The 26,488-nt window shown below is 40.4% G+C and overlaps 7 protein-coding genes across 7 annotated transcripts; 2 read left to right on the top strand and 5 right to left on the bottom strand.

Moving 5' to 3' along the window:
• Positions 1–76: 76 nt before the first annotated feature.
• BCR41DRAFT_337407 (armadillo-type protein) lies at positions 77–5,171 on the bottom strand. The gene is made up of 12 exons (XM_022022071.1): positions 4,942–5,171; positions 4,766–4,844; positions 4,608–4,666; positions 4,288–4,466; positions 3,903–4,188; positions 3,541–3,812; positions 2,701–3,438; positions 2,447–2,613; positions 1,895–2,338; positions 1,299–1,815; positions 492–1,205; positions 77–375 (listed from the first exon to the last, which is right to left on the bottom strand). The coding sequence occupies exons 1-12, from the start codon at positions 5,057–5,059 to the stop codon at positions 85–87; spliced, it is 3,864 nt and encodes a 1,287-aa protein (XP_021880572.1). The 5' UTR covers positions 5,060–5,171; the 3' UTR covers positions 77–84.
• A 406-nt stretch (positions 5,172–5,577) lies between these two features.
• Positions 5,578–7,235, bottom strand: BCR41DRAFT_354998 (hypothetical protein). Its single transcript, XM_022024428.1, has 4 exons — positions 6,836–7,235; positions 6,394–6,731; positions 5,826–6,267; positions 5,578–5,714 (listed from the first exon to the last, which is right to left on the bottom strand). The coding sequence occupies exons 1-4, from the start codon at positions 7,128–7,130 to the stop codon at positions 5,623–5,625; spliced, it is 1,167 nt and encodes a 388-aa protein (XP_021880571.1). The 5' UTR covers positions 7,131–7,235; the 3' UTR covers positions 5,578–5,622.
• Positions 7,236–7,557: 322 nt separating this feature from the next.
• BCR41DRAFT_354996 (CRM1 C terminal-domain-containing protein) lies at positions 7,558–12,861 on the top strand. Its single transcript, XM_022024427.1, has 18 exons — positions 7,558–7,729; positions 7,829–7,912; positions 8,099–8,200; positions 8,314–8,386; positions 8,480–8,586; positions 8,690–8,805; positions 8,927–9,161; positions 9,262–9,412; positions 9,503–9,600; positions 9,685–9,978; positions 10,072–10,309; positions 10,404–10,765; positions 10,847–10,951; positions 11,051–11,494; positions 11,593–11,740; positions 11,844–12,074; positions 12,163–12,337; positions 12,473–12,861. The coding sequence occupies exons 1-18, from the start codon at positions 7,724–7,726 to the stop codon at positions 12,723–12,725; spliced, it is 3,222 nt and encodes a 1,073-aa protein (XP_021880570.1). The 5' UTR covers positions 7,558–7,723; the 3' UTR covers positions 12,726–12,861.
• Positions 12,862–13,758: 897 nt separating this feature from the next.
• On the bottom strand, positions 13,759–16,209 carry BCR41DRAFT_88786 (hypothetical protein). Its single transcript, XM_022031065.1, has 7 exons — positions 16,086–16,209; positions 15,736–15,959; positions 15,539–15,631; positions 15,311–15,351; positions 14,601–14,647; positions 14,238–14,443; positions 13,759–14,075 (listed from the first exon to the last, which is right to left on the bottom strand). The coding sequence occupies exons 1-7, from the start codon at positions 16,128–16,130 to the stop codon at positions 14,048–14,050; spliced, it is 684 nt and encodes a 227-aa protein (XP_021880569.1). The 5' UTR covers positions 16,131–16,209; the 3' UTR covers positions 13,759–14,047.
• Positions 16,210–21,296: 5,087 nt separating this feature from the next.
• BCR41DRAFT_387028 (hypothetical protein) lies at positions 21,297–22,821 on the top strand (the record flags this gene model as incomplete). The annotated part of the gene is made up of 5 exons (XM_022027854.1): positions 21,297–21,421; positions 21,709–21,982; positions 22,004–22,064; positions 22,110–22,207; positions 22,484–22,821. The coding sequence occupies 5 exons, from the start codon at positions 21,297–21,299 to the stop codon at positions 22,670–22,672; spliced, it is 747 nt and encodes a 248-aa protein (XP_021880568.1). The 3' UTR covers positions 22,673–22,821.
• A 299-nt stretch (positions 22,822–23,120) lies between these two features.
• BCR41DRAFT_422702 (hypothetical protein) lies at positions 23,121–24,380 on the bottom strand. The gene is made up of 3 exons (XM_022030184.1): positions 24,220–24,380; positions 23,863–24,126; positions 23,121–23,650 (listed from the first exon to the last, which is right to left on the bottom strand). Exons 2-3 carry the CDS (start codon positions 24,122–24,124, stop codon positions 23,220–23,222), a joined length of 693 nt encoding a protein of 230 aa, XP_021880567.1. The 5' UTR covers positions 24,125–24,126; positions 24,220–24,380; the 3' UTR covers positions 23,121–23,219.
• A 1,082-nt stretch (positions 24,381–25,462) lies between these two features.
• BCR41DRAFT_422701 (hypothetical protein) lies at positions 25,463–26,394 on the bottom strand (the record flags this gene model as incomplete). The annotated part of the gene is made up of 3 exons (XM_022030183.1): positions 26,383–26,394; positions 26,060–26,302; positions 25,463–25,899 (listed from the first exon to the last, which is right to left on the bottom strand). Exons 2-3 carry the CDS (start codon positions 26,298–26,300, stop codon positions 25,463–25,465), a joined length of 678 nt encoding a protein of 225 aa, XP_021880566.1. The 5' UTR covers positions 26,301–26,302; positions 26,383–26,394.
• Positions 26,395–26,488: the final 94 nt, after the last annotated feature.

Here is a 26,488-nt window from a genome sequence, read left to right as displayed (position 1 = left end):
CCACTAAATGTTTATTATTTTGATATTAATTATACAAGTTGCTTTTTTTTTTTTTTTTTTTTTTTTTTTTTTGATTCGGCCTTTTCAATCGTCATTTTCGTATTCATCATCATCTTCGATTCTCCTGCTTCTGGTTCTCCTCTTCTCCGTAACTGATGGCATGGTTGTTTGCTCTGGAACTCCTTTGACTTTTAGTCCAGCCAGTGAGCTTCCAGCCTTGCGTCCTCCCTTCCGGTTACCTTTCTTTACAGCCGAAATAGCCTTGGCCTCAGTCTCTTGAACCTCATCACCTTTAGCTTTGAATTCCTTAAGCTTATTCTCAAACTCATCAATGATGGGCTTCATCTCAGGTTTGGGAGGCTTGATGGCACGGCCCTATATGCAATATCAAGAACCATAGTGTTAATGGAGAACCGATTATTGAAAAACCGAGACCAAATACTAAACAGAGCACAACGATTTAGTTGCAGTCCACAACGTTTAATAATTACCTTTGCAATGATATCCGAAAGATATTTGAACACCTGCTCCTCATGAACCTTGTCTTGGTAGTTTGGAAATCCTTCCAGCAACCTCTTAAAGCTTTTCTCAGTTTTAAATGGTAGCATGGACAGACAGAAAGCAATATCTCTCCATCCCCTGGGTTCATCTGTATTCTTAAAGCGCTGACACAACTTCTCAGTCATTGATTCCATGTTCTTTTCCTTGAGGAGCTCAAATAAGAAGCGCATGATCTTATGGTATGACTCTTCATCGATATTCGCATTTGACATGTGGCTGATAATATCCGGCATATTGTTATAAACAGCATTATCCTTGCTAGTAAGCTCTGTAAAGAAAAGCCGGGCAAGGTCGCTAATTCGTGAATCTTCATCTACAAGACAGATAGCCATCTCACCGAGTTGACCTTTGACCTTGACCATTCCATTCAGGATCAAATGAGTGAGCACCATCAATGTGTTCTTCTTCACGGCGGCATCCGAGTCCGAAAGTCGCTTATAAAGATAAGTAATGTTAGCATCGATGAGATTGTTGAAGCATACAGCCATATCTCCGAGAGCGATGATAATATTGGACCGAATCGTGGGATCGGTTGTTTTTTCAAGGATTGTAAATAGGAGCTGAAGATTATGTTCACAAAATTCGGATGAAACGCACATCAACTTGCAAAGAGCAAGCGTGGCGGAACTTTGTAATGTTTTGTCCTAACAAAGGAAAAGAAAAACAAGACATAGTAATAAGCATTTCCATCATTTTAACACTGAAAAAAGTTCTCCATAGTTGAAATTGGAACATACCGAATAAAGAGTATTATTGCCGCAAATAGTGATGATTAAAGGTCCAAATACTTGAAGCAGACTTTCTTCACCAAAGAGTAGCTCCCTCTCCCGAATATGTGCCATAGCATCACCGAACTCATCTTCCGTGGTTCCAACAACTTGGTCCAACTCATCATTCACTGCGTTGTCTTTGCCCTTCTTCTTCTCATCCCCTGCAGCTGCCTTTCGACGTTTGAACTCTTCTTCAATCACCTCGATGTGGACGATATGTTTAATCGCAACGTGTCCAACAATCATTAGAAGCTGACTGAGTTGCCAGGAATCAACCATAAATGCGTTTTCTTGGCTCATGGTGACATCCTCACCTAAAGAACTCAGAGGAGCGTCAATAGACATTTGGTCGCCAGGTGAATCGCTTGGTTCTTGCAGATTAAAAATCGACTTGCATCTTGCTTTGATGATATCACCACACAAGGCATCCGGATGTTCACCTAGTAAATAAATTGTGTTTATTGCCTGCTCTACCACCGCGAACCTATAAGTAACAGAAACCATGTAAGTCTTTTTTAAAAAATAATAATGACCATAATAATAACTCAACTTCATTGTCATACCATTTTTTGGATGTCGTAGGATGATCAATCAAATGACCAAGCTTAATAAAAATAGGATGATCCATAGGCAGTCTAACGGTGTTTTGTCCAATAGCGCCTTTCTGTTTTTTCCTCTCCCCAGCAATGCGCTGAAGGGCAATGCACGAATAGCGAGCCAGTGCAGGATCTGATTTACCATGTTTACCAAGCCCAATTTTGAGAATAGTCTCTATCTTTTGAGAGACAATGCCTGGCTTCGCTTTAGCGAGCATGCTCAAAATAATAATAGCTCCTCGACGCTGAACATTTGGAATGTCTTTATGATGGCTATAGACCTGCCATAGCTTCTCAACGACTTCGTCTGAAATGGTGATATCACTTGAATGAGCTATCGAGTCCACAACAATTGTGCTGAGTAGTTGCTCTAGCGACGTTAATTCGGCCAAAGTACTATCATATGTTAGACTGAGAGGAGAATGTGCCAGATTAGGGAGAAGCCACTTTCAATTAAAATACTCTTATTAACGCCCTATTATATCTAGATTACAAGGTTTTTTTTTTTTTTTTTTTTACCTGACAAGGTTCCTTGCAATTACCGCCGTATTTTCCTTCTCGGTTAAAGTATCATCAGGAGCCAGGTATATCTGCCAATAGCATTCCATGAGCCGACTACGCACGCTTTTGGCTTCATCACCATTATCTTTCATCCATACCAGGTGAACCATCTTACGGATCCCCTCCTAAAGCAAAAAGATGATTTAAGCGCTTGTTAGCTTTCTAAATTTTCATAATGTTCTGTCCCGCGAGTCTAGCATTATGGACCTTACGGTTGCAACTTGAACTTTATAGCGGTGAATTGTTACAAAAAAATCCATGGCTTCAATGACTTCCAGCTTCATAGTTGATGCCAATAATTCGCACATAACTGGTACTGCACGATGGATGAGATGGATGAAGCGAATTGCATCGGCATAATATCGCTGTTGTAAAGTTTTAGTGACATATTCCTTGGATGACTGTAATGCAAGCAACTCCTCGTCTGTAGGAAGAGCGATATCCTTATCGCTTTCTCCATCTTCTTCCTGGTCCATCCTATCAGTTTCCAACGCATCTTCACTCTCACTGTTGCCCTGTAAAGCTGCTTTCCTCCTAGATGGTTTCGTAATCATCGCCTTGAGTTCATCTGTAACTTCTGTATATTGAATCTCCCAGTCTTCCAAATTAAGCTCTCCTCCATGCATCGAGTAAGGATGAGTTTCGATCATGCGTACAAGAGTTTTGATTGCCTGTTTACGGGACCAGAAACTCTTATCCGATAATCGTCCAATGACAAGCTCTGCCAGACGCTGACGACGTTTGGGAAATTTGACGCGAAGATCACACAATTGACTGGTAATTTGCAAGAGCTTAGTGCGTACATATGAGTTATTGTCCATAAATCGTTCTTCCAAGATATCGAAAAATCCGTCAATCTGATTCTTTACTTGATCCGTTTGCTCGACTTCAGAAAGATATGCAATCAAGTTCCCAATAACTTCGACAATTGCTTGTCTCATGATGTACGACTATGGGTGGTACAAGCATGAGAAGAATATGGGTTAGCAGAATAGTCTTGGTCTAATAATCTTTTCGATGTCGGAAAAGCAACTCTGGATAAAATACGGTACCTCCCCATCCAGATGATCAATTAAAAGGCCCATCTGTTTGAGGACCACTTTAGGTGCAACTTCTGAAAGCTTGGTTAGGAATTTTGAAAATGCTTTCGGCACGCTAACATCCTTGTAGGCCTCATCAAATTCCTTTGAACTGATATCTCTGAGGATACTGTCAGTGAGTTGTGAATAGTCATATTCGTTGATTAGCATCTCTAACAGTTCTGCCATAGGCTCTGGTGTGTGTTCCCAATACTGAAGATTTTGTAGGATGGTCGTCCGTGCACCTATGACAACCAAAACAATCAATGAGCCCTTAGTGGTCTTTGATTTAGCCTCCATCAGTTTCAGCAACAAGGTGTTAAATCATATCTTACCAAATTCGTGATTATGCCGCTTTATACAAATACAAAGAACCTTGTAAACTCTTTGTTTAAGCGCTACAATCTTAATGTTTTCTTTGTTCTCGAGGATCTGATAGGCGGGTTTGAAGAACAAGCTAACAAATGTTTCTTTCTCATGCGTTGCAGTCCATATCCTGGAAAGATGCAGTTCTAAACATTTGCTCATTAAGCTCAGTGCCTTCTGCTTCTCAGTAGTCCATGTGGAGGTTCCTTCAACCGCTTCATCATTATCTTTGCCAGATCGTGCCCCTTTTGCACGCTATTTTCCAGATGAGGGGAAAAAAGCAGTCAGATTGGGAAGAAAAAACGAGTACAATCAGCTAAATTCAAATCGAGGCCGTTTCAGCACAAGACTGACCGTTGCTTTTCCAGCCTTTTCAGACACTGCCGCACGGGAGGTTGCTTTCTGTTCTGTAATTCCAATGGTCCAAAAAATCAGGAACCCGTACATCTCCAATGCTTCACGATGTTGCATGTAAACATCTTGGTCGTTGATCTCCAAGTCCTGAGCTGTTGAAGCGATTTCTGAGGCGAAGCCTAAAAAAAATTACATTCATTCCAGTGAGGCAATATATTGGGATTCAAGAATTGAGTAAGTCTGAGAAGGGCATTTGACATTATTGTACTCTAATGTTTGGAAGAAAAAAAAGATAAAAAAAAGCACGGATCTGTCGTTACCAGAGAGAACAATATCCCAAACTTTTGTGGCTGTTGACTTTTTAAGGGTGTTGAAGTGTCTATATAGCGCAAAATGGACAGGGCCGGTGTTAGTTTGTTGCTGAGGATCCACTTTCATGTTTCTCTCAAGAATCGCCGCTTATGGACAAATGACATACTTGATAAAACTTCTGATTTTATCAAAAATTTCGTTGTCGGTGATATTGCCTGAAGCATCATGCAGTGTATCGACAATTTCTATTTGTAATAGTGAAACACACAATATTGGATGAGTGGTGATTGCTTTGGAAAGTTTAATGTTGGGAAGTTCCTGTCTCAATATTCGTAAAACTACCATTCAGAATTCGCTCCAGAGTTTTGTGATTTTCTCCCTCAATAGTGATTTCCCCTGGAATGTGGATCGAGTCCTGTTGCACATTGCTAAGTTCCTCATCCAGTTCAAAATTGCCCATGATGCCTTGCGCTCCTATTGCAATATTAGGCAAGGGCTGATGATTTCTTTCCGTTTTGTATCTAGAGAAGGACTTCTGTAATGAAACGACAGGCGATGGTGTGATGGTGGCGTTGACTTGTGTTTTTTTTTTTTTTTTTTTTTTTTTTTTTTTGAAAACCACGCGTGGTAAATTTTGGTGGCAATTATGCTCTGTGTAAGCGCATTGATGTCAGGTCTGGAGTGTGTGACTTTAAAATATAAATGTTTATTGCTGAAAAAAAAAGACCGCAACTTGTTGGGCATATTTTATTTCTCTCGACGTCTTTGTGCAATTAATTGCATGGCTTTATCCTTGGCAGCCATGAGTTTGGCTGAGTGAAGATACCCAGGGTCAACATGATGATGACGAAAAGTCAATATGAGCTGCCCGACCCATTGAGTCGCCTTTCGGCTGTAAAAATGGATCAGTCGTGGATCCACACACACTAGCGACATCATGTATAAACTGTCTATTATCTAATATCCGACTCAAATACACGATCTTTAGATTGAAAGGATGGTGGGCATATGAGTGAGTACAACTTAGAATACAAAGGCACCTACCTGCGAATAATGTTCTGGCTGAAGATCCTCTAAACGTGCATTTTCCATAGCATGCTTGGCATACACAAGAGCTACAGATAGGATAGCATCATTGGCAAAACAAAAACTAAATCATTACTGATTGGAAAACCCCTTACGAGGATCACAGAAAAAATCGTCCGGTCATTTTATGTATATCTTACCCGAAAGTGCTGCACGTTGCATCTCATGAAACATTGGACTGACTCGCGGATAGACAAGAGATTTCTCAGGCAGCTCGTGGATCGAAAGAGCAAAGTCAAGATATATTTTTGAAATCCTTATGAGCAGATCATCGCGTCGTGTTTTTTTCTCAAGAATCGCGCCGCTGAGGAGCTTGACTACATGCTGTGTCCATATTTGGCGCTCGAGGAAGTCGTTTGCTAGAGGTATGTATAGTTCAGCTGTTTTAGCCATGTTGCTCCATTCTTGGTCCCTGAATGACTCGTTAGATGAATTAGATATGCTTGGATATCGTCGAATGCCAAGATAGAACGATTGCAATGCTAGAGTTGCCTGCTGTCTAGCTTTCTCCAAAAGCTGTTCAGAGGCCGGTAACTTGACTACTGTTTCAAACTTCCTAATTTCTGAGATCGTCATCGTCGTCTTTTTTTTTTTTTTTTTTTTTTTTTAAGAATTCAATAAAGCCAAGGCATTAAGAATTATGAATAAAATACTACAGAATATCCCCAACCTTTGGTGAATGGCTTTTCCAATAGAGTAGCTACAAACCTGGTATTGATGGATATAGCTGATTATTGTTGGATATCTCCAGTATTCATCCATCGATTTGTCAGCCTCCGCCAATACACTTTGAAGTATATTGGAGCCTTTCTTCGCCAGCTTCAGCGCCATGTTCATGTACTTTTCAACCCGATCTGGACCAAGCACTTTGACTTGGATTGATGTGCCCAGGTCGTATAGACACATGGATCGCAGCAGGTAATAATCTGCTTCCAGAACCACGGGTTCATTCCAATCAGCCAGTAGCTTATTTAGATAGTCTTCATCCCAATCAGGTGCCGGTTTATACTCCCCGTCTCGTTGATCAGGTGGCCGACCGGCGCGCGCTAATATTAATAAGATTTATCATTATCGCTCCATTCACAGGGCTTCCTAAGCCTTTTCTTTGGGCGAAAAAAAAAAAAAAAAAAAAAAAAAAAAGGCTCTTTACATAGTTCGTATTGAAGCGCTCGCATGTCTTGCTGGACCAAATGGGCAATACCAAGCAAGGCGATATGTTCACGCTGGTTCAAGATATACGGTCTAATTTTGATGCCTGACGCCGATAGGCAGCTATGAGCTTCGTCAGTAATTTCGCGAACGAGTGTCTGAAGAAGAACTTGCTCTTCGTAAATTCCATCAAACTCGTCAGCACTGTGCTTTGATGGATTTGTATGAATGTTAATAGCCGTCAGCTCCTGAAGCAAGGACGGTGTAGGAAATGCTTCTGGCAGCCGTCCGCGCATAACCTATGGGGAGAAAAAAGAAAAGAAGGTAGCTATGTAGTTTCTATGAATTATTTGTGTGATAGAGGTGATCAAGCGTGCAATATGAGTGTTAGAATTGACGGCTTTTTGGACTGGAAGCCAAAACAAGTGAGATGAATGATTTTTTTTGCCCTCATATCGATCAGAGTAGCTTGCTGAATCACAAAGCACAGGCTTTGATTTCAGCCAACGGATCTTTCCCACTACACGTTATTTTGCTCCTTTCCAGAAAATTCGCCTTGCCGTCTTTTTGTCTTTCCTCCTTCAACAGAACACTCTTTGCATTGCACTGCACTGTAATTTCAATTCTCTCACATTTCTCAAGTTCCCTTCTCTTCTGTTCTGGACGCCGCTCTCGCGTTTCGACTGTCAATCGTCATTCGGCTTTGTGACAGCAAAAATACCGCAAGAGACAAAAAAAAAAAACATATAAAAACCCATATATGCAAATATAAGCAGCAGACTCAGTGATATAGAAAAGGGCACATCTGATAGTAAACCAGCAGCAATAAGATCGTAGTACTTTTAGCACAAATAATTCTCGGAATCAATCTCAACCATAACAATTGAACATGGAGGTATTGGCTACATTGTTACTCAATTCATGTCATAACTCACTTGTCACTAGTTCATTCCGTTACTAAAGGTTTTTTTCCTTCTATTCATGATTGCGACAGGTCGTTCTTGACTTTAACCGTGAGCTTGATGTGGGCTTACTGGACAAGGTAGTGCAGACCTTCTACAGTAGCACCGGACCTGACGTAAGTGACCGCCGATTTCACCAGTTTTCATATCTGGGCACCCATGTAGATTCTTGTTCAATTGCTCGTGGTAGTGAGAGTGTACAATTGGCGTCACCGAGTGCCATGGCTCATTTTGCTCTGTTCGGCCCAACATCTCGATTTGGAGATCCAAGTTTACTAAAAAAAAATTGTTATATATTTTAGCACAAAATGGCTGAACAGGTCATGACACAATTCCAGGAAAATCCTGATGCTTGGAGACGTGTGGACACTATTCTTGAAAACTCAAAGGACTCAAATACAAAGGTACGACGTAAGGACTTTACAGTTATAGCCCTAGGAAATAAGCCATGAACTTTTTTTATCTATTTTATTTTATTTTATTGACGAGCATCGTATTAATACTTTGGTAATTTTAGTTCTTTGCGCTTCAAATCCTGGCCAAGCTGGTTCAAACACGGTGGAAACTGCTGCCTCCTGAGCAGCGTCAAGGTGAGACCATAGTTTGTAATATCACAATCCTCTTATCTATCAGTTGAATCCACATATCAGCTTCTAATGAATCTGGAGCTGATCTTAATATAGGAATTCGCAATTTCACTGTTGGATTGATTGTCAAGCTTTCATCAGATGAAGCCAACCTTGTGCGCGAAAAGATTCTCCTTCATCGATTGAATCTAGTATTAGTTCAGGTATATATGCAGCTCATAATATCCGTTCAATTGCGCGGATCTGGACAGATTGAGTCGTACCAGCTTGATATCTCACTATCAACTCGTCCTTTACAATTTGTAGATTTTGAAGCAGGAATGGCCGCATGCCTGGCCCAGCTTTATCCCAGAGATTGTCAGCTCTAGTAAATCTAATTTATCACTCTGTGAGAACAACATGGTCATTTTGAAGCTTTTGAGGTAAGTCTCAAACCAGCCCATCAAAGCGCAGTGCCGCATTTTCTTACATTTGGATCGAAGATATCAATAAGCTTCTGTCTATATTGTATATATTTACATATACATCACTCGAATGCATTAGCGAAGAAATCTTTGACTTTTCAGCGGAGCAAATGACGCAAGTCAAAACCAAGAATCTTAAAAACTCTATGTGTGGAGAGTTTTCAGAAATCTTCCAGCTCTGTAGTGAGGTTTTGGAGAAGGCCAACAAGCCTAGTTTGATTAGGGCGACGCTCGATACGTTATTGAGGTTCCTTAATTGGATTCCGCTTGGCTATATCTTTGAGACCAATCTCGTCGAGAACCTCCGTGCCAGGGTGAGTCTAGCATATAATATTATCATTGGAAAGGGAATATGGAATCATTGTAATCATTGATGAGTACTAATTAATTTCCTTATTGACCCTTTATTCTCAGTTCCTGGATGTTCCTCAATTCCGAAATGTGACCCTACGCTGCCTTACCGAGATCGGTAATTTATCCGTAACACCTGAATATAACGACAAGTTTGTCGCTCTTTTCAACATTGTGATGACTTCGGTTGTCAAGACTATTCCGATGTCAGGGAGTAAGTTTATAGAGGCCCTTTGTCGGTGTTCAATATCTGGGTTTATATGAGTTAACCATGGTGGATTCTAATACATCATTTGAAATTTAGATATTGCTGAAATGTACGAGAATGCCTCCGACGATGAACAGTTTTATATCAAAAATGTTGCCATGTTCTTAAATGGCTTCCTTAGCGTCCATCTTAAGGTAATATAAGAAGGTCATGCGTCATGATAATCATTATAGTTTTTGATAGAAGCAAGCTAAAATTTTGTTTTTATTGTGTGATAGTTGGTAGAGAATCCTCAAAACAAAGAAGTGCTACGCGTTGCCCATGTATACCTACTCAAAATCTCGGAAGTAGAAGAACGAGAGATCTTCAAGATCTGCCTTGAATACTGGGCTAAGCTGGTAGCGGACCTTTATGAGGAGCTTCAACAACTACCAGCAGTGGATACACCTTTGTTGAACATGGGTAGGCCAGGCATGCTGTTAAAGGGAGAAGACCGCAGCCGGACATACTATAGTACCATTTTGCCACGATTGCGCGTTGTCATGATCGAGCACATGGTTAAGCCTGAAGAGGTATAGTTTATGCACCATGCCTATTAGCAATACTGTTATTTTGTGGGTCAGTTGATCGCCAATTAGGAAATAACCTGTCTTGTACGTTTTTAGGTTTTGGTTGTTGAGAATGACGAAGGAGAGATTGTCCGTGAAGTCTTGAAGGAGAGTGACACCATTACTCTCTATAAGAGTATGCGTGAGGTCCTTGTCTATCTGACGCATTTGGACTGTGCCAATACAGAACAGATCATGACGGAGAAATTAATGAGGCAAATGGATGGCTCTGAGTGGGGTTGGGCAAAACTCAATCAACTGTGCTGGGCGGTCGGATCAATTTCAGGAGCCATGAGTAAGCCTTGCTATTGCAGATGTTAATCAGTATTTTACTAGGCAAAGGTACTGAGTAGAGATGTTGTTTCTTTTCTTCTTTTTTTAATCTGTAGGCGAAGAAACCGAGAAACGATTTTTGGTCACTGTTATCAAAGATCTTTTAGAGTTGTGTGCTGTTAAGCCTGGCAAGGATAATAAGGCTGTTGTTGCATCCAATATCATGTACATTGTCGGACAATATCCTCGATTCCTAAAGGCCCATTGGAAATTCCTAAAAACAGTTGTCAACAAACTATTTGAGTTTATGCATGAGTCGCATGATGGAGTTCAGGACATGGCTTGTGATACTTTTATTAAGATCGCTCAAAAGTGTAGACGGCATTTTGTTTTGCAACAATCTCAGGAATTGATGCCCTTCATTGATGAAATCCTCAATACGCTCGACCGGATAACAAGCGATTTATCCCCTGCACAGGTACGGATCATATTTCTAATGGCAACTGTTTATTATGTTGTCTTTCTAGATAACAATCAACTCACGATCAGCATCCATTAGCTTCATACATTTTACGAGGCGATAGGCTATATGATTTCGGCTCAGCCCAATCGCGGGGCTCAAGAGCGTTTGATAGCCAAGGCCATGCAGACACCCAACCAACATGTAAGTATCCCACTGACATACTCTGAAATAATAAAAATTATAATTTTTTGTTTTACTATAGAGAATTCAAGCTTATTTACATAATTTTTCCGAATTTAGTGGGATAACATCATGGAGCAGGCCAAAGTGAACGTGAACAACTTGGACCAAACAGAAAACCTCAAAGTCTTGGCCAGCGTTTTAAAAACAAATGTCTCAGCTTGCAGTTCAATTGGCCCAGGATTTTACTCACAGCTCGGACGGATTTACCTGGATTTATTGGCTGTATATAAGGCAGTCAGTCAACTTATCTCTGAGAGTGTTGTGGTACAAGGACCTATCGCCCTGCGTACACCACGCGTTCGTCAAATGCGCACTGTTAAGAAGGAAGTGCTCCGTTTGATCGAGACTTATGTCAGTAAAGCAGAGGATCTCGTTGAAGTAACCAAAAACATCATTCCCGGGGTCTTGGAAGCGGTGTTAGGAGATTATCAACGGAATGTTGAGCCTGCTCGCGAGCCTGAAGTGTTAAGCGTTATGAGTGCGATTGTGAACAAGCTGGGGGTATGCTGTTTGATCAGGACCTGTGGCAAAAAGCACAATATGTTATGGCTTGCTCAGCTTCTAATGCTCTGTATCTTTATGATCATTACATAATGTAGGCTTTACTTAATGACCAAATTCCTCTCATTCTTGAGGCAGTCTTTGACGTGACACTTCAAATGATCAACAAGGATTTCAGCGAGTATCCAGAGCATCGTGTGGGCTTCTTCAAACTTTTGCAGGCTATCATGCAAAACTGTTTTGCAGGTTGGTGGCGCGCTATATAAACCTACAAATCTTTGTCTGGTTAAGTTATTTTCTGTTTTTAGGTTCCCTAACCCACGCTATTTCTGTTGTTAACTCTTGCTAGCCATTTTGAGTCTTCCTGCAGTACAGTTACGCCTCATAGTGGATAGTATTGTTTGGGCATTCAAGCATACGATGCGTGACATTGCAGATATGGGCTTGAGTATTTGCCTGGACTTGATCAACAATTTTGCAAACAGCGATCCAGTCATTGCGAACCACTTTTATCAGAGCTACTTCCTTAACTTGCTTAATGATATTTTTTACGTGCTTACAGACAACAATCACAAAAGCGGTATGCTAAAAGAAAAGAAAAGAAGAGGAAAAAAAAAGAGTTAGATAATGTGAATTGACTTATTAGAACAAAATCTATTCATTCATAGGCTTTAAGCTCCAATGTCAAGTCCTTGCTCGTATGTTTTACTTGGTGGATTCCGGAGCAGTACAGGCACCGTTGTTTACAATGTCACAGGTTGCTGATCCCAATATGACTAACGAACGATTCCTGAAGGATTATATGATGAACCTTCTTCAAAATGCCTTCCCTCATTTACAACCGTATGTCACTGGGGTTTCATTTGATGATCAAAAGTCAACAATAGTCAACATGAAGGATAGATACTGTTTTCTCACCTTTATTTTTTATTTTATCTTATTTTTTTAAATCACACGTTAATATAAAATATTCAATAGATCTCAGGTTGAGACGTTTACCCTGGCGATGTTTGCTACCAATCGAGACACAAACAAGTTCAAGCTACATGTGCGTGACTTCTTGATCCAGCTGACAGAGTTTGGCGCAACGGAGACCGAGCAGAACGAACTATTCCTTGATGAGAGAGAAGCAGAGCAGGAAGCAAAGAAAAAGATAGATCGAGAAGCTGCGCTCAGGATTCCAGGATTGGTCAAGCCATCTGAACTTCCAACCATGGATGAGGACGACTAGAAATATCAAAGAATTTTTTTTTTTCATTTTTTTTTTCATTTATTTCTTTCTTTTTTGTCTTGACAAATATTTACTGGGCAAATCTATAAGGTGAAAACCCTTTCAATAATTCTAGCGCGTAATTTTTCTCAATGGTATATACGCTTCGACAAGAAGTAATAAAAAAAAGCTTTTGCTGCTTTAAGTTCGGCAGTTGAGCAACCATCACATATTTTGTGGTATTATTTACTCTAAACACGGCCTTTTTAATTTATTCTCGACGCAACTATGATTTATATTGGCTCCACATAACTTGCTGGAAACTGAGCCGTGATTCCTCGTAACGTTCCTAGGATCGGGTTGGAAAAAAGGAAATGTCAATACATTAAAGAGAGGCATACAAACATTGAGACGACTTTTTTTGCCAAAATGATACCTTCCCACCAGCCTTCCGAGCATTCTGTGCTGGTAAGAACAATAATATCTCCTGTCCGAATAGTAAGCTCCAAATCAGACTGGGCATCGTAATCGTACAGAGCTCGAACTAATGTAAAAAAAAAAAAAAAAAAAAAAAAAAAGGTCATGTTTTAAGAACAATTAACAAAGCTTGTATGCTAAAATAGGCAAAGCATTTTTTTTTAAAACCTTTCTGCTCCGGGGCTTCTTCGCTTGATGCTTCGTAGAATTGCTCCAATTCAATATAGGATGCAGGAACCAGGCCAGGTGGAGAGCCGCGTAAAGAACAGGTAACCCAGCCTGATCCATCTATTTCATCGAATTATCATAAAAAAAGTGTTAGATTGAACTAGAAATAAATTGCATCTAGAAAGGATGAGGTAGGCTCTTCGAGAGAGAAGTTGAGATCGAAAATAATAAAGTAAATAAAAAAAAAAAGAAACATACCGTCGCCTTCAACTACCGTGAGAACATCGCCAGCTTTGATAGTGAGTTCTCCAGGATTGGTGGCTTCATAGTCATAAATAACATGCGCTTGCAATTGGTCAATGGATGAAGTTGATTGTGCTTCCTTAATTGGCTTCGCTGACATGGATGTATGACGGGAGAGTTCAGAAATGGGTGTGGCGGAGGGGGCATACTCGGGTGGAAGCGAAGACATGGGGCTGTGATTTGAGACAGTGGAGGAGGAGGGTATGATAATGGAGGTCCGTTGAGCCTTAGCGCCTCCCTTGACGTTGCTACAGTTAGGTGGAACCTTCATCTCACATTTAGAATGGCAATTATATCCACAGTCTCGACAGGTAAATCCTTGTTTAGCAATTCCCCAGATAGTAGATTGGCAATAATCGCAGGATGTTGGAATGGTGAACGATGCCGCCTTAAAATCATGTGGTTGATTTTGTACGTCGGTTTCTATGATAATATAGATTAAGATATTAGTATCTCGTTGAGTTTGCTGCGTGGATTTGTTTTCTAGAATCAACAAACACGTGCCCCTCACCTCCTATTGCTTGGATAATTGTATTGATTTCAGCCTCATAGAGTGCATTCTGTGTTTGAAGTAGCATGACGGACCTTGAAGATTCCAAAATATTTTCATTCACATCATCAGGATTTCCAAGGTCCTTGTTGTTCGTATAAGCTTCTTTAAGATTATATAGTCCCTCCAAATCCTTAATTCGAGTGGTAATATCAACAGTAGCCTGTGCCTGTTTGCGTCTCAACTTCATAAGCTTATTACTCAAAAACACTTGGGCATTTTCGTCCACGACAAGCTCTTCCTAGAAATTTTAAATGAAAAAAAAAAAAAAAAAAAAAAAAAAAAAGATAAATAAATACATATAAACTTGCATTGAGTGGATTGATTTTTCATTAACTGAGTGAATATCACTTAGATTATTGACAGTAAGCATTTTTAGAGATGAATAAGCCTCTTACTGTATCGTTGAACGTGGGGGACGACTCAAAAGGTAGATCAGCAGGAGGTGTCCATGGTGTTTTATTGGTCCGAACGAACACTGCAGAGTCAACAGAAGCGTCTATGGCATGGACCGAGGTCAACATCGAGTCCAAATGCCTTTGAGCATCAGCTGTCATTTTTGACTCCAGAGCAATGTACTCTACCCAGATCTCCTTTAATCCATTAATACGACTTTCATCCAATTGTTGCATGTTCTAAAGCATAAAAAAAAAAAAAAAAAAAAAAAGATGAATAATTAAATGCGAAATGCTTATATGTCTGCCCATCTGGCTTGCTAATAATCCTGATGCACATATATAAAATATCCCTTACATTGGACAACTCTGGAAGGTCAACTTCGTAATATTTCTTTCGGTGAGTGTTAAGGACTTGAAGCGCCAAGATGTATGAATTCTAGGTAAGAGTTGATATGTCAGTACGACGATGAAATGAAAACTCTTGGAAGCCCTTTCTCTCTATTTTTTTTTTTTTTTTTTTTTTTTTTTGAAATGAGTCTGTCGCTTATACCTTGTTATTGTTCATATCCAAAATATCCTGATAATATGATCTCTTTAGTCTCTCTTGATTCTTTTCATCATAGGCACGTTCCTGCTTCTGCTTTGCGCTTTCCACCTCTTCACAACTGGTATCATATTTAGACTTGGCTTTGTCACGCTCCTGGGCAGATCTATCTCTTTCCGCAAGTAATTTTTGAGCAAATTGGATATGCTATGAATTAAGGAAAAAAAAAAAAAAAAGGGAAAACAATAGGTCAGTAAACGTAAGCTGAGGAGTATTGCAAAAAGAAGTGATCATAAGGTTCCGAAAAATTCATTTGGTCCGGCTTGTACAAGTAACCAGTACTTTTTTACGAGCTTCATCTTTCTTATTGGCGAGAACTTTGAGAGGATCATACACCTTGGAGATTATCGACTCCGAAAACAGCTGCCTATCCCTTGACAAAGCCTCGGTATCATTCAAAATTCCGGACCACGCCTTGGATGTTGTTCTATCAAATGCAGATCCAGAAAGGGAGAAACGAGTATTTTTGTTTTTGTAAGTCACCAAAAAAAAAAAAAAAAAAAAAAAAAAAAAAGATAATGAGATATTTACGTTTCATCAAATCCAGTATCAAAATCCGGTTCAATTGGGGAATGAGGGACCCCAGCATTATGAGCGTTCTTTTTTTCTTTTTTATGTTGGTACTTGCGCACGAGAGCCTCAATTCTGTGCGCGTAATCACGCTCTATGTTAGCGCGTTCTTTGCAGAAGTCTCTGAATTCACTCAGGAATGCGATACCATTGACGATATGTTGATTGATGACAGGTATTTGATCCTATTATTAAAATAAAATAAAAAAATAAAAATAAAAAAAAAAAAGAACTTAACATGAGCTTCATTAAACCAAAGGTAATGGCCATTTTAAAAAAAAAAAAGTTCAATGCGAACAAAGTTTGCTTGCCTTGAGTTCTGCACCAAATAAGACATTTCCCTGTGAAGTGTCCATGGGAATGTAAAACTAAATATGAAAGGAAATGAGACGAAAGACGAGAATGAGACAGATAAAACGAAAGGTAAAGGGAGGGTCACACCTCCTTCTCGCTTCGCTCGCACTTGCAACACAAGCCCACCTCAAATGCGGGCCTGTGGCAGTCTTTTTCGTGAGGAAAAATCATAGGCTCATCACCAGCCTGAGGACGAAGTTCACGTGCACATGCACGTGCTGAATGGCAAATGTAGTTTGCTCCCGCAGACACTTCTCTCCGCAGGAAAGGCTCTTTTTTTAAGTCATTTTTTTTTCAAGCAAAGTCCTACAGATCACAGAAAAATGACCTACGTGTGAAGTATGCTAATGTTTTTCTTGCTCTCATTTCACAATCTCACTTATTTATCCGATTACCACTACGAAATTGACCTTCCATCATTCTCATCTATAAAAAAATAAAAAAAGAGCCAAATTTAAAAAAGAGACCTCCAGCCAAAATGTCAACTTTGGTCCCAGCCTGAGAGAGAAGTGTCCGCAAGAGCAAGCCAGATTTGCCTTTCAGTACATGCATGTGCACATGAACTTCGTCTTCAGGCTGGTGACGAGCCTAGTGAACCGAGATCCAGGATCAATTTTATAGTGCTTTGCGGCTTGAACAACAACAATATTATTAAGTCCATTCTCAATACGTGCGTCTTCAAAGACTAGAGTTAACGTACAAATGTCCAGCTTTTTCTTTATTATATACTCTCAAGCAATGAACTAGACTTTATGGGGCAACTAATGTAATTGCAACACTTGCTTTGAAATCAAATTCATGGCCAGCCAGGATATCTACTTGATCATTATCGCCATCTTCTCTTTCTTCACTGTCATCCTCTCTATCCTTACTAGAGTTTGACGCGTCAAGGGCTTTTCTCTAAAGCATAATTTTGCTTAGATATCATCAAGAAAAGCATTGATACAAAAATTATTATTATATATAATATTATTCGTGTTTGAACACTTAGAATATCTTCAAATCCACCAATCAATATCTTTTCAATTTGATTGATGGCGAGAACATCATTGATAGGAGCATCAGTAACAGCTCCTTGTTCTTGGAATGAGGTGTTAGACATGTTCATAGTGGGATGAATGTGTGGTGAAAACAGAGGTGAGATGATGTATTAAAACAATACATGTTACGTCACACTTAGGGACCAATTTAATCTTTAATCGCATGGCATCAAGAAAAAAAGTTTTCTCACACACAGCCCAACCTTGAAATAAAAGAACAAATTTATCCTTTTTTCCTCTTCCTTTTCTTCCTTTATCCTTTTTTCACTTTTTTCTTATTTCACCCCAGTTTTGCTCCCATCAATTTTGCTCTTTTATTTATTCCAAGCCTTCATTCATTGCCTTTCCTTTCCTTTCCTTTCCTTTCCTTTCCTTTTTTTTTTCTTTTCCTCCCTCAACTTCATCTCTAGACAATTTTGAACCATCCTGCTACTGAATTATCATCCTTTAACATTTTTATCAACCTTTCCCTATTTTCTGTCCTCCGTCTATTTACGCCCTTGTTTTTAAACAGGTTTGAAAACACAATGGGAAGCAGCAGAACACCATCACGATGCCCATCACCTCGAACTGAACCGTATGAAAAGAAAGAAAGAAAAGGGGAAGCGAAGGAAGAGTCTTCAAGCACCAATGACCCTAAAATCCTCGAGCCAACCGAGCTAAAGATTTTTTGTATTGTTGATGGAGAAGCTTCATGTTTTCCTGTAAATATTCCTTCTGATCGTTCAGTCGGCGAACTCAAGCAAGCCATCAAAGCAGAGAATACCAATGCATTTAAGGACATCGACGCTTACCAGCTCACCCTCTACAAGGTCTCCATCCCTGACAAAGACGAGGCCATCTTTGAGTCAGAAATCGAGTCGAAAGAGGCTCTTACAGTCGCATCAAGGAAGCTTGGGGACATATTTATTTCCGAACTTCCAGAGGAAACTATTCATGTTATTGTCAAGCCACCACAGCGAGGTATGTATTTAGCTCTTGATGGACTGATGGTTGTTGTTGATATTTTCAATTGATGAAGCTTGTTTGCTTATTTTCATGCCCAATACCACGTGATATCACCATTTGGTTTGTGTCTTGATAACTCAACGTTCTTTCTCATTATTCGCTTTTGATACTTAGCTCAGAAAAGAAAACAAGATGAAGATTCTGGTGAGTGCTTTTGGCCGAGAAGCTGGTTATTGATCAATTTAGAGTGATGTGCAATAAATCAAAAATATTAATTTTGATTACTCTATCTCTTTTATCAGAGTCACCCTCTAAAAAAGCTCGTCCAAGCATGAGTAGCAGAGGTGATCTTATGGATGCGATTACAGAAGCAGGGCTTGTAACGAAAGGGATAGTGGATGGTGAACCTACCGTCTCGCCTCTCAACTCGAAAGAGAGGGTCAAGGTGCTTTCGTACATGGGGGGGCTACCAGTAGATGATCCTTACAAAGGCATTATTAGCGTGGCTCGCGAGCTCCGAAATTCTGGTGGTATCAAGGATTCCAAAATATTGACTGCCCCTGAGGGTTGTATCTTCCCTGTTGCCAGAACAAGGCATCTTTATATCAGAAAAGAATATAAAGAGCTTTATGACCATATTACATCCAGGTTAAGTACCCCTCATAAAACTGGTTTGAACCGAATGTTTGTCACTGGAACACCTGGAATTGGGAAGTCAGCCTTTCTGGTCTATTTTGCCATCCGCCTCCTTGCCGAACACGATGAGGAAAATCCACCGATTATTATTTTCCAAGAGAAGCAGGGTACCGAATGTCATGTTTATGGAGGAACAACTTGCCGACGTTCTGGGGATATAAAAACATTCCGAGATTTCCTTGCTCGGCCTGAAACGTGGTACTTAGTTGATAGTAGTGAGAAACCTCTACCAGATCAAGCCAGGACGATATTTGCGGCATCACCAAAAACTCTCAATGAGCAGTACGGTGAATTCGCCAAGGAAACTGCACGCTTTAGCTACTATCACATGTCACTCTGGAGTTTGGACGAGCTTAAAGAATGTAGAGCCAATGTAGAGTATTATCATCTAGTGGATGAAGAATTTTTGGAGGAGCTTTTTTACGACTTGGGGGGAGTACCAAGACATGTCCTACAGACCCCAGCCTATTCACTATCCATGAATCAAGAAAATATTGAGAGTGCTAGAGACTCTGCGTTTTCCCGCGTCAAAGAGGCCATTAAATCACTCCAGAATCCAGCAGATCTTGTAAGCCTCTTTGCACGAGGAAAAGATGCGAGTGCATTTAGTGGTCGTTTACTCCATAGAGTCCCCACTTCTGACCATCTCGACTTCTACCTGGTGTGGGCATCTCGTTGGGTCGAATCACAGATTATGGAGAAATTAAAAGATAACACTTGGGTCGATGTGTTGGCGAACCTTGTCAAAGGCGGAGAGGATATAGCTAAAGGCCCGGTATTTGAAGTCTATGCTCATCACTTATTTCGACGTGGTGATATTAGATTTCCCTTTAAGGATCTCCAGTCAGGCGAAACAGGATTTCTTGATTTTCCAGCAAATCCAGAAGAGGTGTTTATCCGGACTTCAGAGGAATTATCAGGGCTCACTCAAGCAGCTGGCAAGTTGTTTGTACCAGTACATTCTAAATTTCCGTGCATTGATTTTGCATTGGGACCCAACAAGCTATTTCAGGTCACAGTATCAGAGGAACATCCGATCAAGCAAGCACCATTCAAGGAGATAATTGAATATATTACTGGAGAGCAATCAAAGCCGAATGGAAGTGACGATACCATTTTCTTCTATTTTGTGGTGCCAGGAGACGTATATAACGATTTTAAAGTTCAGAACTTTCTTACCACCAAAGATACGGTCGTCAAGAATCCATATGTATGCTTAAAACATGTAAGACAGCGTGTCATAAAAATCGACATCGAAGCTGCATATTCAGGAGGAGCAGCCGGTACGAATCTGAAGAATTAAATCGAATACCAATCAAGTGGATGAAAATTTGTCCTGTAAAAGAAAAGCATTATACCTGTTCCTTGAGGATTTTTTACAATGGTTCATCCTTTATAAATGAAGCCATCATTATCCACTTACCTTTTAGACGAATAGATAGAGCGGTTTAATCCGTCCTCCCTTCTACTGGGGCATATAGAACTTTATAAAGCCTGTGATCATCATGCGATCTTGTGTGCAAGAAAGGGCAGATTTTTGTGATACTATTATCAAAGAGTTTTGTAAAAACGGATAGAGATGAAGAATCCTGTGGAGAACCCAGTGAGAGTCTGATGATGAGACCCAAAACCATATTATTATCACCAGGACAGCTGGCATAGGAAATTATCCTTTCTCATATGCTTTGTCATCTGGATGCTTGCCACTTGCGGAAGACCCATCAATTATCATCATCCAAGGCGCCAGAACGTTTAACCAGGAGCTAGGATGACAGCTCCGCTCTAAAGACATAAATGTCGTTTTAGCCCCATGATTCGACGGTAATATTGTGGAGCTGGTAATATTGTGGAGCTGCCACCTTGGGTTAATTTCCTAGAGAACAGTGATCTCAAACCCGCTCCACGCGAACAATTTGCCCACCTCAAAGCCAATCATCGGCCTGGCGACAACACTATTATTTCATCATCCATAAACCAGACTCCAAAGGATTTTGATTTATACAGCTCTGGCAGTTTACTTGTCACGGAACAGATGATTGAGCTTTGGAATGAGATACAAGGAGAACAACGTTTGGCATAACGACGAATCCTACCTGTTCAATGGGCATCGGCAAATCTTCTTTGTCTTATTATCTGATGGATTATCCTCTCCGTTGCTGACGCGAAATGTTTGGACGCTCTGACCCAGTCAAAATCGGAATTTGAAACAATCAAACGTTTTCTAGCGCTCAACGAGGATATTTTGACTTCCAACGATTTAAAAATGCTTACTGAGGCATATCTTGGCATTGACGATGACTTGACGGTAGTAGTAATCTTTGAGAATCTTCTTATGCAAAGGGATAAGGAGAAGAGGACTCTAACAGTTGTTGATGAACATGGAAGCCTCTTCAAAGATAACCTTCCACTGCCAAAGATATCAACCTCAGTCCGGAGAATGTCGTGGAAATAACGAGGATCACGTACCGTGCACCACGAGAGCTCATGAAACTGTGTGCCATTCTCAAGGGAAATATAACTTCCATTGGTTCAGCTATTTCAGACTTTGAAAACAATCGAACAGACGAGTTCTTTGAAATTGTCAACGGCTACTACCAGCTAATCAGGGGGTGATTGGGAACGTAGCAATTTCTACCAAGGCCTTGCTCAAGCTTTCCTGCATGGCTCTGTCAAAGAGTTCTTCCAGTGGGAATTTTGGACCTGGGGCTTTTGTATCGTATAAATGAAGTTTGCAAAACGCTGTTCCGTCCTTTATGTGATTCGGTACTAAAAAGCATTCATGAGAGTGTTCAAGTCATTATCTCTACCATCAAGCGTCGTACGACGACTCAAAGCTGGGAATCCTGGATATGATTTTGAAGAGGCACTATTGCATGCACTTATTTGTGCTGTGCAGCCAAGTACTCAAGGCAACAGACATCAATAGTGGCAATGAGACCTCAATCGTATTGAAATTCGATGACTACAGAGTTACTAGCAGGTCAGAACATTCTCTTGGCCCAGGGAAAGATGGTTTTTTGGCCCGTGGCTATCCAGGATATCCTCGATTCGATTTCATGATTGGACCAGTGTTCATTCAGGTGTCTATTAGTGAGTTTAGAGACCACAACAAAGAATCAAAGGGTATAAGGAAAGCGTTTGAACGACCCTACAAGGATATGTTCGGCAAAGTTTATGGCAATAGGAATTAGATTAAGTGCTACTTGGATGAACTGTATGGTGGAGAGCATAGAGTCGAAACTAATGCCGAGGGTAAGTTTGATGTCACCAAAACAGATTCAACGACAGACCTTTAAGAGGTTGTTCCTGGGTTCTGGATCGTCTACATTTGTGGCGGAGATGTCAAACTGAAGGATCACGGTAGCCTCGTTAAAGAGTTAGCTGATGTGGCACATGTAAGCTTCAAAGATCTCAAGGACGTGCTCTTTGCAAACATATGTAGATAGTGTTATTGAAATATGCCAGGATCATAATAAGTAACGAGCACGAAAGAAAGATGTTTTTATTATGATCCAGGGATCTTCGTTAAATAAAAAGGGTAAAAATCTTAGTTATAGTAAAAACCCATATAAATAACTGCTAATCACAACAGGAAGTAATATCCTTGGCTGCAAAATCGCTGTAGATAGAATGCCTCTTGCAGTTCCAATAAACTTTCAACCATGGTTTAGTTTGACTTTGATACTGAGGAGCTTCTCATAAGCAGCCTAGTATTCATTGCTGTCTGGGTAGTCAAATGTATCTTGCATCCAGAATATGTGATGAGTTTGAGTAGCGATGCTATGAATGGACACGCCTTCCTTGATATGCATAATCAGTCAACACAGCTTAAACTGGAGGTCAAACGTCTTCGTGTCTGAGAAACGGATGGAAGCATCGTGTGTGAACTTTGAAAGTGTGGACTGCATATTTTCAAAACCTTTCAATGCTTGTTATTGTACAGTTGATGCAATTCCTGATCTGAGAGGTTCTCATTGGATCATTGGATAATACATCTGATGGCTCAGCAATTTGTCTAACGAACCCACTGAAGCCGCCATCAAGAGCAATACAGACCAACTTGTGTATGTGCGACGCAATATTCTTTGTTGGATCAGTATGGACTGTGGGTCTGTCATGATACTTGCCTGTGCAGCGGCTTTATCAGTGGCTTCAAGAAAAGTCTTTTCCTTACACTGTTATGAACTGCTTCCTGCCAACTTAGTTCAATATAAACAAAGGAATGGGAGGGAGGACAATATAAAGTCATAATATCAAAAAGTAAACCCCAAAGCTATGATGGGCAGATAGAATAGAGAGGAATAATTACCGTGTCTTCGTATAGCGCTACTTTTATTTGTCTATTATAATCGTATAGACTTTCGGGACCGTCAAGCCGCCTGTTCCAACATTTATACCGTTATTCTATTAAAGCCCAAGCATTGCTCCAAGAGAAATGACTCCTACAGCCACCATCATGCTATAGAGATATCCCATGCTGCTGCCACCTCCAAGCACATTTAGTGACATGGCGGAGCTACTAGGAAGGGGGCTTGAGCGTTGAACGACTTTAACAGTCATTTGCCAGTAATAAACAGCTGGTCCTACACTTGGGGTACTGGGGGCTTCGGTTGGCTTGGGTTCTGGAGGAGCGCTCGAGGACGATGCTGGTGGGTTGGTGCCTGCGCCAACTGTATTGTTAGGGGTGATGATTATATTGAGCAAGTATTCGCCTAGTGGATACTGTTCCGAGGTGACATTCCATAGTTGTCTCGAACGAATAGTTGCGCCTGATGAGACAGTGGAAATCGTTGTGTTGGAAGAGCCATCCTTCTTGGCGACCGAAAAGTTGATTGAGCCTTTTTTTAAAAAAAAAAAAAAAAAAAAAAAGAAAGAGAGAGAAACACAATAGTCAACAACAAACGCCCTCAATATTTTAGATTGAAATGACAAATAAACGTAAATACTCTCTTTCCCGTCTTTCCTCTCCCAGCGTGGCACGCGCAGAGCTCTCATATAATAACAAAAAAGAAGTTTATTCCCCACTTCTGTGGAGGAAAGATGGACTTACTTATTGGTCGCTGGTCTGACAGACTAATCATGATGGATAAGACTGTATCCTGAATAATCGTCATTCCATTGTAGACTGAAGAGATTTGCAGGCCTGGAGTGTTGACAAACGATGGTTGTGATGGCGTTGGGACTGTAGTGGTGGTTGCACTGACGGTCCCTCGAACAGGGGTTGTAGGGGTTGCTGCTTGAGCATCTATGCCGGACAGATATTGCAAACAAGTCAAACCGACGACTAGGAGCGTTTTCAAAGATGTCTTCATGTCTAGAAGGAAAAGGCCATATTATCAGAAATCCTGATGTGATAACAGACAATTCGCACACTTTATTTTATTTTATTTTATTTTTTTTTTGGTACCTGAATGAGAAAAGGATGGAGATGAATGAGATTGTCGATGAACACACTGAAAGACAAGCTTTAAAAAAAAAAAAGATAAAAAGGGGCAATTGAGTCGTTATTTTCTGTAGGGAAAGAAGGAGGTGTCCAATGCTGGGATACTGGGGGAGGAAGAGGAGGTTATGTGCCTGAAGAAGAAAAAAAAAAGAACTGTATCTGTACTTATTTGCAACACTTGAACTGAGCATTCAAAAATACAAGTAGCACAAGAGCTCCTTCCCCATGCACATGATTATTGTTCACTCCAAAACGCCGCCTCCCACTTCATAGAAAAACGCGTCGCACAAGAAGAGCCTGTGCATATCCATTTACAAAAACAACAATGCTCTCAACTCAACTCTCAAGTTGGACTGGAAAACATATTGGCATTGACCAGTGCACATCTCCTTGGCACATATTAGCAATGTCATTTTATTCACCCAAAAGACATGTGTACATGTACAGTTGGCAACAAAATGTATCTTACTACGGAAAAAGATACCAAATGCATTCTTCGTTCGTTATTTATTCTCTTACATTACAAGGTGCTAAAATAAATCTTGGTTGAGTTAAAATAAAAATATTTCGTCCGACTACCAGAAGACTCCTTACTCTTCATGCACATGACAATGTAACACGGTTATGTATAATGGCATGCCGCTTCTGGATATTTCTTCGTCGCGGGACCTGCACACACTATTTAAATAAGTTGATTTTAATGATCCACTTGGCGCTATTGCTGATAGCGATGTTCCTTCTCTGAAAAAAAAAAAAAAAAATGTCAGTATGACCATCTTGAAAGTCAAGTTCTTGAGCATTGTCTCGTAACACTGCTAATCCTTGCGAAAGTTGATAGACCCTTCATATCTCGAGATAGCATGCGGTGAGATCCCTGACCTAGTTGATACTCCAATCTATACAGCATTATGATGCCAAGTATGATCCATATAAGGACACTTATAACCACTGTATCTTCAAGGCTCCGATGCCGAGAGTCAGCTCTTTGAAGAAATGGCGGCGGTTGAGGGCTTGACTTTATTTCCTTTCTAGGCTACTGGAAGTGTCACGCAATTTTACAATTTTATCTGTGTTTATTAAGGAGAGTGCAAACATACTAAATACTTTGGGCATAGAAATGCCCCCGGGTGACAAAACAATGACCTGCCTAGTATGGACAGGGCTCCTGCTGCTGCTTATACTTTTTTTTTTTTTTTTTTTTTTTTTATCAAAGCGCAAGGATTGCTCCTAGAGATATGGTTCCTGCAACTGTCATCATACTATAAAGATACCATATACTGCCACCAGGCACATTTGATAACATGGCCGAGCTAGGAACAAAGCCTGGATGCTCAACAATCTCGATTTCTACTTGCCAGTTATAAACAGCAAGCTCTACGTCTGGAGTGCCGGAGGGAGATGGGCTTGAGGCCATACTGGTTGTTCTAGATGCTGGAGGGGCACTCGAGGATGAGGCCTGCGGATTGGGGATTGCCTTAACTCTGTTGGAAGTGACGGTCATGTTGAGCAAGTAATCACCTGCTGGATACAGCTTCGGATCGACTTCCCATTCTAGGCCCGTACCATTTTCGATCTCGTCTTTATAATCTTTGATTATGATTTTGGAAGATTCACCCTTCTTGGTGGCCGTTAAGTAGACGGAACCTTTTTTTTAAAAAAAAAAAAAAAAAAAAAAAAAAAAAATGGAAAGGCACAAGAGTCAATATCCTTCCCTTAATGTTGTTTGAATAAAGTGGTAAAGCAGATACTCTCTTTCCTTTCTCGCCAGTTCTCTTTCAGCTCTACGAAGGGAAGATGAACTTACTTATCGGTCCCTTGTCTAATCGAACTACGATGTATTTAACTGAATTCTGAAGAATCGGTATTCCGGTATAAAACCCAGGGATATTCAGGCCTGGAGTATGGATCGGTGTTTGTGATGGTCCTGGTAGGAATGAGACGGTGGCAACAGGAGTTGTAGGGGATGCTGCCTGAGCATCTGTGCCGGACAGATACTGTAAACAAGCCAAACTGGCGAATAGGAACGTCTTCAAAGATGTCTTCATGTCTAGAACGTAAATTTTATGTTATTAGAAACCCTGATATGGCAGTATGAATAAGCTACACGCTTTCTTTTTTACTTGATACCTGAATGAGAAAGGATAAGGAAGGAATATTGACAAAATTTTTTTTCTAGTGCAATCGAGTCGTTATTTATATAGGAAAATCAGGAAAGGTTTCTATACTCTGTTAA

Source organism: Lobosporangium transversale, assembly GCF_002105155.1.
Source record: "Lobosporangium transversale strain NRRL 3116 chromosome Unknown BCR41scaffold_22, whole genome shotgun sequence".
NCBI lineage: Eukaryota > Fungi > Mortierellomycota > Mortierellomycetes > Mortierellales > Mortierellaceae > Lobosporangium > Lobosporangium transversale.
The sequence above is the reverse complement of the archived record's forward strand: the minus strand, read 5'-3'. Positions and strand labels throughout refer to the sequence as shown.

Coding starts and splice junctions, on each gene's coding strand:
- BCR41DRAFT_354998 (XM_022024428.1), bottom strand. CDS start 7,130: ATGCGCGGACGGCTGCCAGAAGCATTTCCTACACCGTCCTTGCTTCAG. Junction 6,732..6,835: donor AGCGCTTCAATACGAACTAT/GTAAAGAGCCTT, acceptor TATTAATATTAG/CGCGCGCCGGTCGGCCACCT. Junction 5,715..5,825: donor GCAACGTGCAGCACTTTCGG/GTAAGATATACA, acceptor TCCTATCTGTAG/CTCTTGTGTATGCCAAGCAT.
- BCR41DRAFT_337407 (XM_022022071.1), bottom strand. CDS start 5,059: ATGGGCAATTTTGAACTGGATGAGGAACTTAGCAATGTGCAACAGGAC. Junction 4,189..4,287: donor AAAAGGCTGGAAAAGCAACG/GTCAGTCTTGTG, acceptor TCTGGAAAATAG/CGTGCAAAAGGGGCACGATC. Junction 3,813..3,902: donor GCGGCATAATCACGAATTTG/GTAAGATATGAT, acceptor TGGTTGTCATAG/GTGCACGGACGACCATCCTA.
- BCR41DRAFT_354996 (XM_022024427.1), top strand. Junction 8,201..8,313: donor CAAAGGACTCAAATACAAAG/GTACGACGTAAG, acceptor TGGTAATTTTAG/TTCTTTGCGCTTCAAATCCT. Junction 9,979..10,071: donor ACATGGTTAAGCCTGAAGAG/GTATAGTTTATG, acceptor GTACGTTTTTAG/GTTTTGGTTGTTGAGAATGA.
- BCR41DRAFT_88786 (XM_022031065.1), bottom strand. CDS start 16,130: ATGGACACTTCACAGGGAAATGTCTTATTTGGTGCAGAACTCAAG. Junction 15,352..15,538: donor GAGTCGATAATCTCCAAGGT/GTATGATCCTCT, acceptor CTTAATTCATAG/CATATCCAATTTGCTCAAAA. Junction 14,444..14,600: donor CCCCCACGTTCAACGATACA/GTAAGAGGCTTA, acceptor TAAAATTTCTAG/GAAGAGCTTGTCGTGGACGA.
- BCR41DRAFT_422702 (XM_022030184.1), bottom strand. CDS start 24,124: ATGAAGACATCTTTGAAAACGCTCCTAGTCGTCGGTTTGACTTGTTTG. Junction 23,651..23,862: donor GTCAGACCAGCGACCAATAA/GTAAGTCCATCT, acceptor TTTTAAAAAAAG/GCTCAATCAACTTTTCGGTC.